At 37.6% G+C, this 14903-nt stretch overlaps 1 protein-coding gene across 2 annotated transcripts; it reads left to right on the top strand.

The window, feature by feature from the left end:
* The first annotated feature begins 695 nt into the window (after nucleotides 1–695).
* On the top strand, nucleotides 696–14521 carry hnf4a (hepatocyte nuclear factor 4, alpha). 2 transcript variants are annotated; one of them, XM_057319277.1, is made up of 10 exons: nucleotides 696–783; nucleotides 9934–10108; nucleotides 10236–10330; nucleotides 10869–10975; nucleotides 11208–11363; nucleotides 12355–12442; nucleotides 12556–12708; nucleotides 12837–13073; nucleotides 13158–13277; nucleotides 13593–14521. In XM_057319277.1, the coding sequence occupies exons 1-10, from the start codon at nucleotides 735–737 to the stop codon at nucleotides 13733–13735; spliced, it is 1323 nt and encodes a 440-aa protein (XP_057175260.1). In that variant the 5' UTR covers nucleotides 696–734; the 3' UTR covers nucleotides 13736–14521. The 2 variants fall into 2 exon arrangements, with proteins under 2 accessions (XP_057175260.1, XP_057175261.1); XM_057319278.1 differs by lacking the exon at nucleotides 696–783 and adding an exon at nucleotides 2136–2321.
* The last annotated feature ends 382 nt before the right edge of the window (nucleotides 14522–14903 follow it).

Genomic DNA, 14903 nt, shown 5'->3' with positions numbered 1-14903 from the left:
AGCATCACTTTATATTCGTGAGAAGAGTTGCTGACCTAATGCACTCTATCCGCTGTATTTTTTTACTGCATTATTACTATGCACTGTCATTTGACAGTAGCTTTGGATAAAAGTGTCTGTTAAATGAATTAATGTAAATAATAAGATGTATCCATTTGTATAGAAAAGTAAGTGGGTGGTCTTATGGTTAAGAAACTAAGTTGTTGATGTAAAAACTTTCTAGACTTTCTAAAGGTTCTAGTCCAAGCTCCGGATGAGTTTTAGAGTAAATTCAAAATAAGCAATGTTGACGTATTCCTCAAGAGACATCTGACAAATCAGCATTTCAAAAAGACATTTAACACACCTTTTCCATGTCTGCTATTTCCATAACTAAACAATACTATTCTCACCCATAATGATTCATTTCCGAATGCGACAAGTGTTGAGAAAAGATGCAGACTCAGAGAAACGGAGAGAAATTCTAACAAACTGCCTATTTGAGTTTCTATCATCCTGTTGCCATAGCTACGGCTGTCATATGGATTGGTCTCTATACAAGCTTGGTTACTGTTTAACCTCTCCACCCACATTTGCCAAGATTAGGAAAATCAATAAGATAACAGGGAGCACCGGCCTTACCTTGCGCCAACAACACCTTTACCAGAAACACAGAGGGCTGTGCAAAACTAATGTGCGTTTTCTTCAACTTTCATAAACATTTCAAAACACACTTGTGGGGAGCATAAAAGACGATGGTCAATGTGAACGCTCAAGTTAGCACCCATATGGATCTACCGTATGGTAAGTAAACCATCTCTTCCATTCTTTCGATAGCGGCTTTCAGAAAAAAAAACATGGAGGACACTGTGGGTGCATGAGGTAGATGGTCTTGGTGGAACGTGTCTTTGCATTTTGAGATTTTATCCAGCGTGTTAGCTAGTATCGCCATTCGCAAGAGCTTTTAGTGCGCGACTGTAATTTGGGAGGTGTGGCAAATCCATGATGACTGGTAAACACGGCCTGTTTGCAGAAGAAGATGAATAATGTAGAGAGAATGGCTGCAGTTCCTCTTTTCTTGCAGGGATCTGTTGCTGGATTAAGTGTTGTGCTGGAACAAAGCGAGCGTTGTTATTATTAATAATGAACTGGAATGAACTAACCCAAACAAGGTGTTGATTTAAGGAAAATAGGCCCACAAAAAGATTTTCTGCATGTGTCAATTTCTGATGGGTGCATTTATTTCATGAAAAAGAAAATACTGTAATAAAAGTATTATGGCATTCGATGCATCTTCATTACAGCAAATACATTTTTCGCATTCAATGTCTAATATAGTACCTAAACAAATCTGTTACCAATGACTCAGATGATCAGCACAAATTAATATTTATTGAGTCATTGTCTAACTACAGTATGATGTAAGCTCTTAGTATTTATCTGCGTGCTGCTCCATTTTACAGCTAATGATGTCAAATATTAAGGGCTTCTTCCTCACAATAACCATGGAGGAAGCAAAACCTTACAATAGAGCAGACAACAGAAATAAATGTGCTGTTAAAAAAAACCCCGCACAAACAGTCACACAATTTGGTAAGATCACCCTCGAAAAGTAAACACAATAAACGCTCTCGGACGCCTCTCGAGCGAGGAACTCTGTTTGCCCTCAGATGGTGAATGAGTGTGATGCAGGTCCATCAGCTTCAGCTGTTAGTTCAGAAGCAGTTAAAGTAACAAACCACCTAAAGTGAATGGTATGTTGCCAAAACTTCCACAGAGACTCTTTTCTGGTTGTACTTTGATTTGCACTTGAGATCAAGACGCACATAGAAGAACATGCAGCGAAAAGAAATATTTATGGGAAATCAAATTCATGCACCATGACTTCTATCAGGACTAGATGGACAGGTAAACACGTTTATGTGTTGTAGCTCTGTCTCTCTCCTCATAACCATGGACCATTATTCAATTAAGAATGATGACATACTCATCGCCATTAGAGCATATTTGTGCATTTGTGTACCAGGAAGTCCAGGGGCTTTGAGAAGTGAAAGTGTGTGAGATTTATGCTCTGTACACTTGACACCATTAGGCGTATTTGAGCCCACAATCAAATCTCATTGTGACGGGCATTAAGGGATTAAGCGAGCCGAGGGTCGACGTGTGCGCTGCAGTGAGAACAGTAGCCTACACACACCATCTGACGCTCACACAGGGGACTGAATGGACAGCTCATTCTGTGGAGGAGGTTGAGGAGCAGGGGTCCTTGCCGACTCACAGGACAACAAGCTAATGCAGGATGTATGAAGAACATGGCACAGGGCACTTCAACACCACACCAGGTACAGGAGTGTGAAGACCACAAAAACTGGCACTTTTAGAGTAGGGAGAGCTGAACACTGTAGATTTTTAGGGCAGACATGTGCAGTTTGTTTACTCCCTGAACAGAGTGAGCTCTGCTACTGTGGTACTCACAAAAAGCTGTAACTTCATTGCAATGTGTGAAGGGAGTTATTAAACAACACATGCACAATTTGAGCAGATATTGGAATTTAGGTGGTATGCTACCTGAACAACGAACAAATAAAATATATGCAACTTAAACAAAATGTTATTTTGACAAGATTGGTTGTGACTCTTGTTTAGCACTAAATCGTTGCGGTCACACAGTGCAAGTCAATTATTTAGGTTTACAACAATCATACATTTCCTTGATGGTAAATACTGAATGTTAGTGGAGGTTGTGTGGCTTTTTGTGCCTGGGGCTAAAGAAGCAGGGCTTGATGTAGGACAGTGATTTCCCCACATGGGGGAGCTGCTTAGTAACAGGAGCTTTTTAAACATCAGTTTCAGATTTGTTTCCTTCAATATCTTAGTTGTGTAGTTATATTTTATCAGTAAACATTTGTTTCAAATTGTAAGCTTCATTTGAGTCTATATACAGCCGTGGAAAAAAAATGAAGAGACCATTTCAAAATTATTTTCGCTTTTTTCAGAATTTACTATTTATAGGTGTGTTTAGGTAAAATTATACATTTTGTTTCATTCTGTGAACTACAAACAATATTTCTACAAAATATTGTTTCTATTTGCATTTGTTTGCAGAAAACAGGTCAAAATAAAAGATGCTCCGTGTTTTTTCACATCTCAAATACTGGAAAGAAAACAAGTTCATATTCACTTTTAAACAATACAACAGTAATGTTTCTACATCTATTAGGAAAAGTAAAAAAAGTGAGGACTACGTCACTCCTGAGGTTTGATTTTGTTGAAATTCACCAGACACTGAAGTGAAATGGCAACAATACATCTAGAAATGCTGATTAAATGAAAATTTGGAATGATCTCTTCATTTTTTTCCACGGCTGTATTATAGCATGTACATGCATGTATTCATTTTTGGGTGAACTACCCTTATATAATACATTTCAAGTGGTTAAACCGTGATCACGCTGCAAAAAGCATTACAGTATATTCATTATACCATTGTGTAATTTCCACGTATACTGTTCCACACAGCACAAATAAGTAAAAGAACACTAAGCCCCAGTAACAATTAACCGATAGACCAATTTATAAGCCATGTTGGTCTCTTTAGCTTTGATAAACTGGGGTAATGTTAAACTTGTTTGGGCAAACTGTTCCAATGTGTTGTACGCTATGATGAAAAGGTGATTGATTGATGATAACAAGTGAGTGATAACTGTCCACGCAGCATCACTGAGACTGCAAATGTGATTGGGTCAACAGGAAAACTGATTCTCAGCAAAAACACAGTTAATCATTGAAAGAGTCTTATCACAGATGTGATTGATTTACAAAGAGCATTGCTCCAAATGTTTATTGATGCAATTGTTTACTTGCAGAGAGCTTTTGAAACAGAATAAAAGAAACAAAGAAGCTTGATCATTTCGGTAGCACACTGTATGTTGTCAGATATTATTTTATCATTTAATGCAAAGCTGTGATCATTTGACAAACAAGCAGTCTGTCAGGGAAAAATCCTTTCAATGGCATTATCGTGTTTCTGATGAAAGCATAGACAGAGATAAGCAGCAAGTCACAGCAAAGGTTGACAAATGTAAAACGTGCTTTTTTGCCAAATGTGTTATTACCTAATGATTTTGAGTCTTAAACTGGAATGCTTTATGGAGGCTGCGTGCAATATTAGGGCCATAGTGGTTTATGATTACCCAGACTACAAATACCCTGATGGGTGAGGACTATGAGAAGTTCGCAGATAACTGTCTCAGTTAATCGTTACGAAGAAGGCGCTCCTTGAGAAAATGTCTTTGCTTCGAGTTATTTAGTATATATTTTTTTAAGAAATACCAGCTAGACATATATTTGTTACTGTGTCTGATTTTGTATTGGGACTTAAAATGCAAATACTTAAAAACATACAGTTAACTGAACATAGAAAATAAACTTCTCAACACCAAGAAAAATATGAATTCCAGTCGTTTTAAAGCATTGTAAACCATCTCAGTGCTTGTAAGGTTTTGGTTTAAACTACAGTTTGTTTCTGGAGAATCACTGACAACATCATGAACATTGCTTGTTACTCCACCTGTTTTGCACCTAGATTATGTATTTAAAACTTAACAATGCTTGAACACATTGTTTGCCATGTCACATGAGATGATTCTCTGTTCGTGGAGCTGATAACATTTGGACTATCAAATGGTTTGCAATGCTTTAAAGACTTTTATTCTCAGATAAGTTTTATGATTATCCTCTGACACAAAAGGGTGTCTTTACTAGATCACCCGGAAATATTAAATCTACAGAAGAGAATCAAATTTGTCACAAAAATCTATTCTGTTTAAATTATCTGGAATAAATTACATCTGAACTTTGTTTCGAATTTAACAGGCCATCAAAAAGCACCACAGCCTGGGGGAGGAGCTTCCATGCCAATCAGTAATACAAGTATACAGTACACAAGTATAACAACACATTAGCCTGACACTAAAAAAATCCAAACCACAATTTAAAACAAAAATGCAAATGACATACTCAAAACGATGTCCATTGTGTAAACACAAATATTCTTGCCCAAAAAACGCAAGCACGACACGAGCTATATGGTCCCCGACCGATCTGTTGACCATCTGGTGTGCTCAACTATGTCCCCATACTCACATATCTGTGCCATCTACCCCAGTCAATCCACAGAGGCTTTTTTACTGGCCTCGAATTTGGCATGCATGCTGCTGCCATCCACCTCCCATCAAGTTTCATCAAAACAATGTAAAATAACAAAATACATATTCCACATTTAAGACATCCGTTCCCAAGTACTCCGACAGTGTGTTATTCCACATAGGCAGTCAAATCCACCAGCTACGCATTGCACACACTTTTCTAGTCCTACTTGTTAGTCCCATTTGGTCAGACAGGTGAAATGAAAAAGAGTGATTGGAGAGAAAGTACAAATAGGCAGCGGTTACAAATGGAGTTTGGTCAGTGGTCGGAGATCCTTATTGTGGAGATAGGCAGGACTTTGTTCACAAACTGGAGTTTGAAGTTTCAAAGGGGAAAATAGGCAGAGGAGTTACATCAGTTGTGAGCAACCCTCTGACTTTTAGCCCCGGGCTGCATGGGTGAGTGATTATAGTGCAGGACTTGACATTGCTGCCTCGTATCACAGGCGGAAGACGAGCATGTGCTGTCGTATCGTCATCTATGATGAGACTCAAAGTACGCTTGGACCGTGCTGCATGTAAACATCTGTCTTGGGCCATCAGTGATTATCTTGTTGGTTGGAGGTACAGACTGATCAGATCATGTCCATTTTCTTTTACAGGGAAAGGTTTTATGTAGCGAGCCGGTTGGTAGAGTTTATCACTAAAAAGCAATAAAGAAGAGAGAGAATAGGATGGGGGGGGATCATTACAGGTGTGATTCAACTTTATTGATATTAATACCAAATAGCCTGTCACATTAATTAAAAAGAGTGACATGAACATAAGTTAATCAATACACAGCCGAACCCACCTGCTTCTCATTCCACATCAGCAAGACTTTACAGATTCAAATCTTTTCAATACATTTGCTCACCAAGAGACTCCGTGTGAGGTAATGATCTAATGTAGTTATCAGCTTCTGCTCATTTCAGTGCATGCGAGTAAGGGCCATAACCTTGCCAATTAGACTTTATAGAGGTCATTCTTCAGTTGAAACATGGAGATGTGCTCTGCGATAAGGAATTTAATGGTGAAACAGATAAGATTTGTGCACTGTGAGTCATTCCTGTACACGGAATGTCATTACTAAGGTTAATTTCTGGTGAGGTGAGCACAAATTTTAATAACCTATAAATACGATTTTTTTATGCGTATTTCTCATTTAAACAGTCTATACACATTTTGCTAACTAGTGTTTGAAAAGTTTCAATTAAAACTGCAATCCGTAACTTTTTTGGTTAAAAAATGAACAAAAATGTGTTGAACATAAAAGATCATTGTTCAGAACTGTCTCCTTACCTCACCCTGATTTGCAATGTTATGGTTATAATAACCATTTATAAATTGAGCTGTCAGGTCAGATTTTTGCAAGAAATGTCATCATTTGACTTCATTTGACACACATGAAGATAATTATGTAAATAAATATGATGTTTCATAGAGAAACTCAGAGGCAACACAACCTGTGCAGTTCTAGTATTTCATATATAGTGACATGTTTCTTCTTGTGAATGTAATTTTCTTTCTCAAATGTTCCTTAAATGCCAATGACAAATGTCCTTGAAATATACTGAAATCAAGGATCTATTTACTTTAGGTGTTTTCCAGCCTATTTAAACTAGCTCAGCATATTTAATCCACAGAGACAGTGATTTGAGATGTGCAATTACAGATAAAGAACAATGTTTTAGCAAGCTCAACATAAACACACAATCCTCATTAAATTTCACCCAATACCGTAATTTGATTAAACATGACAATACTACTGTGACTCAACTACAGTAAATAAAGGATATCAAACATGATTGATTGATTTATTTGCGTAGGCTTTGAAATGTACAGAACACTGGGTAATAGTTACGTTGTTTACTGACTCAGAATGTTAGATACAGCCGCCAAAAAAATGAAATGACCATTACATTTTCATTTAAACAGTATTTCTAGATGTATTGAATTTGTGGCCATTCCAGTCGTCAAAATCAAACCTCAGGAGTGACATAAAGTCATGCAACAGCAATGTGAAAGACTGACAGCATGACTAGACACATGAAAACTGTGAGACAATTAAGGTTATCACATAAAAAATATTTTTGAACTTTTCCCAAATACATGTACAAATATTACTGTTGCTTTAAAGTGAATATGAACTTGTTTTCTTTGCAGTATTGATTTGAGGTCTGAAAAAAATACAGAGCATCTTTTCTGTTATTTTAACCTGTTTCTCCAGTTTTCATTTTCTCCAAATAAATGCAAATATAAACAATATGTTTATTTGAAATCTGGTAGAAATATTGTTAGCAGTTCACAGAATGAAACAAAAATGATCATTTTACCATACACATAGTAAATTTAGAAAAACTGAAATTATTTAGAAATGGTCTCTTAATTTTTTCAGTGGCTATAGGTTGGCAAATGGATATGACGTTCACAATCCTGGTTTCAGAAGCTTGAGGGCAGTCTGAACTGTAGAACACTGACCTATTGGTTGCCTTCTACTCTTCAAATATGCACACTCGCCTCTATTTGCCTTGGCTCTTACATTGATGTACTTGAAGTTGGTATTTGCGTAACTGTACCATCACATTTTCCTGTTTGAGTAACAAATAGTTTTATCCTCTCCGTTAAGAGTTAGGACAACATTGATCACTCTACAAATTCAGCGCTTCAGAGTTGACCGACTATGTCTTAATCTCATTGTTGATGAAGCTTTGCACCACATTTGAATGTTTGTAAAATCACAACCAAATCTCTTTCAATACATCCAAGTCTGTCAATGTGTGGCGACAACAATTACAGGTGTCACCACATCATACTGTATCTAAATGTTGTATGTGTTCGATTTAGAGAACAACATTCAAGCAATGCGAGTTGTTTATCACGTCCAGAATGTTGAACAGAACAATGAACTCTTTTACATTAAAGCCACGATTTTGACTGTGCTATTGCTGTTGTTTATTGCGCTAGTGCTAATTTGCACATTGCAAAATGGCGGGCATATTTGGAACATATCAAATCCCAGACCTGTGTCGGTTCTCCTGAGCCCGTGTGCTGATATGGATGATATGGAAAGCAAGGAAACAATTTACTGACAAAATAAGACCATAAAAAACCTCTATGTCACCATCTTTAAAAAACAACTCTGATTTAGCACTTTAATGATTAACATAAGGGCCACCCCGTTCCAGAGTGGGGCCGTGCCCTGGGAGGAGGCCCCGGCCTGTCAATCACAACAAGCCTCATCTTTTGCCCTTGAGGACATGGCCCCTGTCACTCAAAGGTTTCTACCCCTCGTAGAGGCGGGACTTGGCCTATGAGGGGGTGTCCAAACTGTGTAGAGAAGACAAGTCTTTCCCCCAGCATCAGGTAGCTGAGAATGCGTCTGTCTAAACCACTAGTAGACATGGACATGGCAGATTACAGCGAGGCCTTGGACCCAGCCTACACCACTCTGGAGTTTGAGAACATGCAGGTGCTTGCAATGAGCACAGGTGAGTCATCCACCCAGACCCTGTGGTGAACTTTGAGACCTTTGGTGACTTATATAGGCTACTAAAACTACGGTCAAGCGTGGGTGGCATATGTTTAACAGGACTGATGGTTTATAATTAGTGGAAGTGTCATCCCTCTAGGGCTGCATTGCGGGAGGACGACTAGCTGGTTCGTACGCTTTTGGGCTGAGCTGCTGATACTGGGTGTAAAAGCTGATACTAAATGCAATTTTTAGTAGATGATAAGAAGAGCATGCTCAGTCTTGCTGATATGGTCTACAAGAAGAAGAAAGAAAGTGTCAGACCATCTGTGACTTGTTCTCATACAGTTGGCTTTGGATAAATGACTTGTTTGGATAGTATTTCAACAAGAGGTTTGACACCGGTGTGAATGATTATTTTGCTGAGAAAGCGTCGTGGAAATGTTTCGCAGCTAAGTCTCCCATGTCCAGGTTCTATGCAACAAATTGATATCTAACCGGTATCAACCTGTAATCTAATACGTATGGTAAAGTTATACATAATTGGGGAAATTTCACTGACACTTGAGGTTAACTTACATTTACTGTATGTATATCTTTTTCACTGAGGCAAATATAAAAGCCAGTTACATGTTAATTTAAGTTGAATGGGTGTTAATTCAACATATATAAATTATATATATATATATATAAATACCCTTGTCAAGTAAATGATGTGTGAAATGATTTTCATCACACATGCTTTTTCTTTAGACAATCATCACATAATCACTAAAGAGCCCATTTATCACGTTTTGCCTTTGATCAGCCGAGTCATTGCTCAGGAGTTAATGTAATTACCTTTAAATGCTCCCCTGTCCTAAAATAAAAAAATACATTTCTGTAATCTAAAATCTAATTATTTCCTATATAACCCTATTTTCTTCAAAATGAACTTTATATCCAGCACGAGCTCAATGGATTTTTTTGTGGAATGTGTTTACTGGGTCATCAGCACTAATGAGAGTTTCTACAGTCTAACATGCTCTTGTTTTAGCTTTTGTACAGATTTAGTCATAATCACTTGTGGATTACTTATCCAGCACATTTTTATCATGATTACCTACTGGCAATTGATTTAGGTGTAAAAATGTCTTTTTGAAAGTATTTTGCCCTCCATAACCTTTCCCCTATTTACTTCAACTCTGATTGGTCAGAGAATCAGGAGTGTATCTGATTCAGTCTGCAATCCAAATGCTAAGAATGCAATATTCACATGTTGTTTATCAAAAAACATTTTTTTTACTGTATTTTCAGACTCCTCACCAGCTGACGGTGCCAACTTGAATGCTGCCAACCACTTAGGTGCGGGCACCCTATGTGCCATCTGTGGGGACCGTGCCACAGGAAAACACTATGGTGCCTCTAGTTGTGACGGCTGCAAAGGTTTCTTCAGACGCAGCGTACGCAAAAACCACATGTACTCCTGCAGGTCAGAAACTATGCCAAACAATCCTAAATAAGATATGAATCCCAGCATTTTGCAAACAAATTTCATTGACATATAAGAATAAGCATCTTATATATAAAATATTTGATATTTTATTCCTGTGTTACAGGTTCAACAGACAGTGCATAGTGGACAAAGACAAAAGAAATCAGTGTCGGTACTGTAGACTGAAGAAATGTTTTCGAGCTGGGATGAAGAAAGAAGGTACCTAAACCTGCTTGCTGTTATCTCAATAATGGATCTTTTAGTCTAAAGCGACTTCGAGTACATCTTATCAGTACATGTGTACTCCGGGAATCAAACCCATGACCTTGGTGTTGCTAGTGGTTTTACCAGTCGAGCTCTAGAGAGCAGATAAATAAAGCCGGAGATTAAATCTTGCCTGTTTAAAAGGTTCGAAGATGAGGAAAGACACTGGTGGTGCGAATGATGTTGCAACAGCGAGGAGAGAGTGAGCGAGAGACATTTTGTTAATGTTCACTCAACAACGCACAGAGGACTATGTCTGGTTTATGCTGAACAAACAGTTTAGAGCCATCATAACCGCACACTGATAAAAAGCTCAACCTTGAGGAACCCCCTCCCCCACCTCACAAAGTGTCTCGATTGGTTTTCTGAACTTGGTCGCATTTACCAATACTGATAACAAGAAAACGTTTTAACATTATAACATGCTCACCTGTGAAAATAAAATTCCATTTGTGTTGTTAATGAATTAAACTTTGCTGCTTGTTGTCCTCAGCTGTGCAGAATGAAAGAGACAGGATTAGCACCAGAAGATCCAGCTATGAAGACAGCAGTTTACCCTCCATAAATGCACTCATTCAGGCTGATGTCCTTTCTAGACAGGTTTGTATTTTACGAAGTGTGAAGAATACACTTAATAAAGGTTATCAAAAACTTTAGTTAAAGTTGAAAAGCATTTAAAGTAAAAAATATGAACCACATTTGCAAACAGTCATCATTTTTGCAATTCCGATTACTGTAATTAGAGGCACAGACATTTATTTATTCCAATATATACTGAACAAGTTTGTATAAAATGTGTATAACAACATTCTGCTGTTATGTTGTGGTGTAGCTCTCATCACCGGGACCTATAATGAATGGTGACATCAGAACGAAGAAGGTAGCCACAATAACGGATGTGTGCGAGTCTATGAAACAACAACTGCTGGTGTTGGTGGAATGGGCCAAATACATTCCTGCATTCTGTGACCTCCCGCTGGATGATCAGGTAGGATGAGAACCTCACAATCATAAAGCAGCTCCAAAATTTTGATTTAAATTTTTTCGAGCGAATGGGAATTTTTACACGTTACAATAATGTTCAGTTCCCAACATTTGCTTTGTAGAAACATCAAATAACCATGAAAATATTTTAACAGCATTTATTAATCTTGATTATATAACTTTAATTAACAATGAACAACATATAAATTAACATTAACCAGTGGTTCATTGAAAGATCATGACACCTAATGCATGAATGCTAATGAGTTGAACATTATTGTAAAGCGTTAACTATCACTTGGATATTGTTGTCAATTTTTTTCGGATTTTTTTGTAGACGGAAAAACTGCGCAGAGATCCTCGGTTTGGGTGGTTAATGTATTTTGATGGCTCTGGTTAGAATATGATGAGCTAGTTTGAAAGTTGCATCTCTTCTTGATACATTCAGAATCATTAACATCCTGAGCACTGAGGCATGGTAACTGATTCATGTGCTTTAGTCGAGGGTGAGAGCGCTTCACACCGTTTCTTCTCACACAAACATGCATGTAAAAAACCCACAGGCATTCACTAAAACCTGTCTGATTTAGCCCTCAGACAGTCTTTTAAAGGTCTTTTAAAAGGATAGTTCTCCCAAAAATAATCATTCTGTCATCATTTACTCAACCTCTTGTCATTTCAAACCTGTATGACTTTCTTCCGCAGAACACAAAAGAAGATATTTTGAAGAATGTTGTTAACTGGCCCCCATTCACTTGCATTAGTTTTGTGTCCATACAATAGAAGTGAATGGGGGCCAGTGCTGTTCGGTTACCAACATTCTTCAGAACATCTTCTTTTGTGTTCTGAGTTAGAAAGAAAACCATAAAGGTATGAAATGACAAGAGGATGAGTAAATGATGACAGAATTTCATTTTTGGGTGAACCTTCACTTTAATAATGGTACAACAAACTGTTATTATAATTTCTATATGACTTCTTCTCACTTATCTCAGGTGGCTTTACTGCGTGCTCATGCTGGAGAACATCTCTTACTAGGAGCGGCCAAACGTTCCATGTTGTACAAAGATATTTTACTATTAGGTAAGTAATAGAGCAATATAGCAAAAGTGTAACAGACTTCAGGAAATCAGAATTGTTTGACATTCTGCCTGACTCTAGATTTTACCTCACTTTTTTCTTGTTGCTCATCACAGGTAATGATCATATAATTCCTCGAAACTGGCCAGAGCTGGAGGTGAGCCGGGTGGCTATAAGGATCCTGGATGAGTTAGTTCTTCCCTTCCAGGATCTTCAGATCGACGACAATGAATATGCCTGCTTGAAGGCTATTGTCTTTTTTGATCCAGGTAGATAAATCATTCGGAAAAAAAAGCACAAAAGCAACTTTCGGAACAAAATACAAAATTGAACCAATTTATGTTTTGTCAGTTTTCGAACAGATCTAACATGGTAATCTTTTTCTACTCTACTTTAGATGCCAAAGGTTTAAGTGATCCAAGTAAGATAAAACGCATGCGATACCAAGTTCAAGTTAGTTTGGAGGACTACATCAATGACCGCCAATACGACTCAAGGGGGCGGTTTGGCGAGCTGCTTCTTCTTTTGCCAACACTACAGAGTATCACCTGGCAAATGATTGAGCAAATCCAGTTTGTTAAACTGTTTGGAATGGCAAAGATAGACAACCTGCTACAAGAGATGCTTCTAGGAGGTAATTACAAAAATGACTCTGACAGCTCCGAACATTACAATTTCGTGTTCATGAAAAATTGGCTCAAAACTCTCTTCTTATCAGGCTCTGCAAATGAAGCCCCTCATGCCCACCATTCTCTACATCCACATCTGGTCCAAGAGCACCTCAGTAACAATGTCATAGTCACCAACATGGCCACTCCCATACACAATGGACAGATGTGTAAGTATCTGTATATTCTAGCTGTATTGGACTTAAAGTTTATAATGTTACTCATGGACGTGAGAATTCAGGTACCTATTCAAAAACAGGCTTGTTGGAGAAATTCTTAGCAGAATCGTAAAAACTAATCAGGCTTACTTTGTCAAAGAAGGTTACTGTAATTCTTTCCTACCCTAATGCCTTCAGAAATGTCATAAGGGTGCTTATTTTGCGTCAACCAATGGTTTCTTTCTTTCAATGTTACCATACAATTATGTACATACTGTAGCCTATATAAGGTTCCACTGATCTAATGTATCTTCTCATTCTGTACAGCCACTCCGGAAACGCCAATCCCTTCTCCCCCCACGGTCTCAGGTTCTGATCACTACAAAATGGCTCCAGGGGTTATAGCCATGGTGCCCAAACAGCCAAGCTCAATTCCTCAACTGACCATCACTAAACAAGAGGCCATCTGAGTACACGGGACACACAGATTCAAGATTTAAAGAACTAAGAGAGAGAGTTTTTAACTTGTATGGTACTTCTATTAGGTTCTATTAAGTATGTTGTGTCAGACATTTGGTCAGAGTAATACTGTTATATCTGTTAAATTAAAGGTTTTTAGTGAAAAAATTCAGGGATCTAATTAGCGTCGTAGTCAATCAAGGTCTATAAAATTTACAAATTATCGGTAGACCAAACGAAAGACTTCAGTTACAAAAAATTTAGATATGAATAAGAACCAAACCACATTTGCTAAACTCTTTAGCTGTGATTTGCCTGGAAGTGAGTACCATAAATGTTACAGCAGACGTCTTTTCTAAGCATGATCAGCTGTTTGTTCTATTGTACAGTATTTTAATAACTTGCGACAAATGACTGACTCTTATACAACTTTTGGCGTGGCCTGATAGAAAACACTTTGTGCCTTGGAAATGTTATTTACCAAAATTGTTTTGTTTATGTTAAAACTTGAGTATGTGCATATCATATTTTTTTCTGTACGTGCCATACCTAAATTGTAAATATAATGATTATTTCGTTTTTTATGATTCGTTTTTAAGATGAGCCCATGATGTCATGCTGATGGTTTAAAATATTAGTGAAGTAAAAAAAACATTTTGGTGCTCACCCCTTTACTGTGACAAGTGAGTGATGTGTATTTTATGGTATAATGTCACACTGTATTCAGTTCTAGTTTAAAACATCCATTTATCATTTAAGATCTATATACACTTCCCACCTTCAGGAAGAATGGTCATTTGTACTACAAACTGATATTAAATGTTATGGTTATATTTTTACAAAACAACGTCTGCTGTTTTTGCATACTCATATTTCTGTGGTTCAGTTTTTTAGTAGACTCAAACTAGTTTAAGCAGCTGTTGAAATAAAATAAATACTAGAACATTAGAACAGTATTTAATACCTATCAGTGGTCTCCCTGTTGAAAAAAACTGCATATGCTGGGTTAGGTAGCTATGTTTTGATGCTGGTTTGACCAGTTTAAACCAGCTATGGACCAGCTAAAGACCAGCTTAAACCACCACATGACCAGCTTAAACCAGCACATGACCAGCTACGACCATCTTAAACAGCACAAACCAGCATCAAAACATACCAAACCAGCATGTGCTGGTTTTT

The sequence above is a fragment of the Triplophysa rosa genome, linkage group LG21, assembly GCF_024868665.1.
Source record: "Triplophysa rosa linkage group LG21, Trosa_1v2, whole genome shotgun sequence".
In the NCBI taxonomy this organism is placed as follows: domain Eukaryota; kingdom Metazoa; phylum Chordata; class Actinopteri; order Cypriniformes; family Nemacheilidae; genus Triplophysa; species Triplophysa rosa.
This window is presented reverse-complemented; position numbering and strand designations above follow the sequence as displayed.

What these genes read in the sequence shown, in the direction of transcription:
- hnf4a (XM_057319277.1), top strand. Translation starts at nt 735, where the DNA reads ATGGTCAATGTGAACGCTCAAGTTAGCACCCATATGGATCTACCGTAT. An exon ending in CCATATGGATCTACCGTATG is followed by an intron (nt 784 to 9,933) that starts GTAAGTAAACCA and finishes CTGTATTTTCAG; the next exon opens with ACTCCTCACCAGCTGACGGT. An exon ending in ACCTCCCGCTGGATGATCAG is followed by an intron (nt 11,364 to 12,354) that starts GTAGGATGAGAA and finishes CACTTATCTCAG; the next exon opens with GTGGCTTTACTGCGTGCTCA.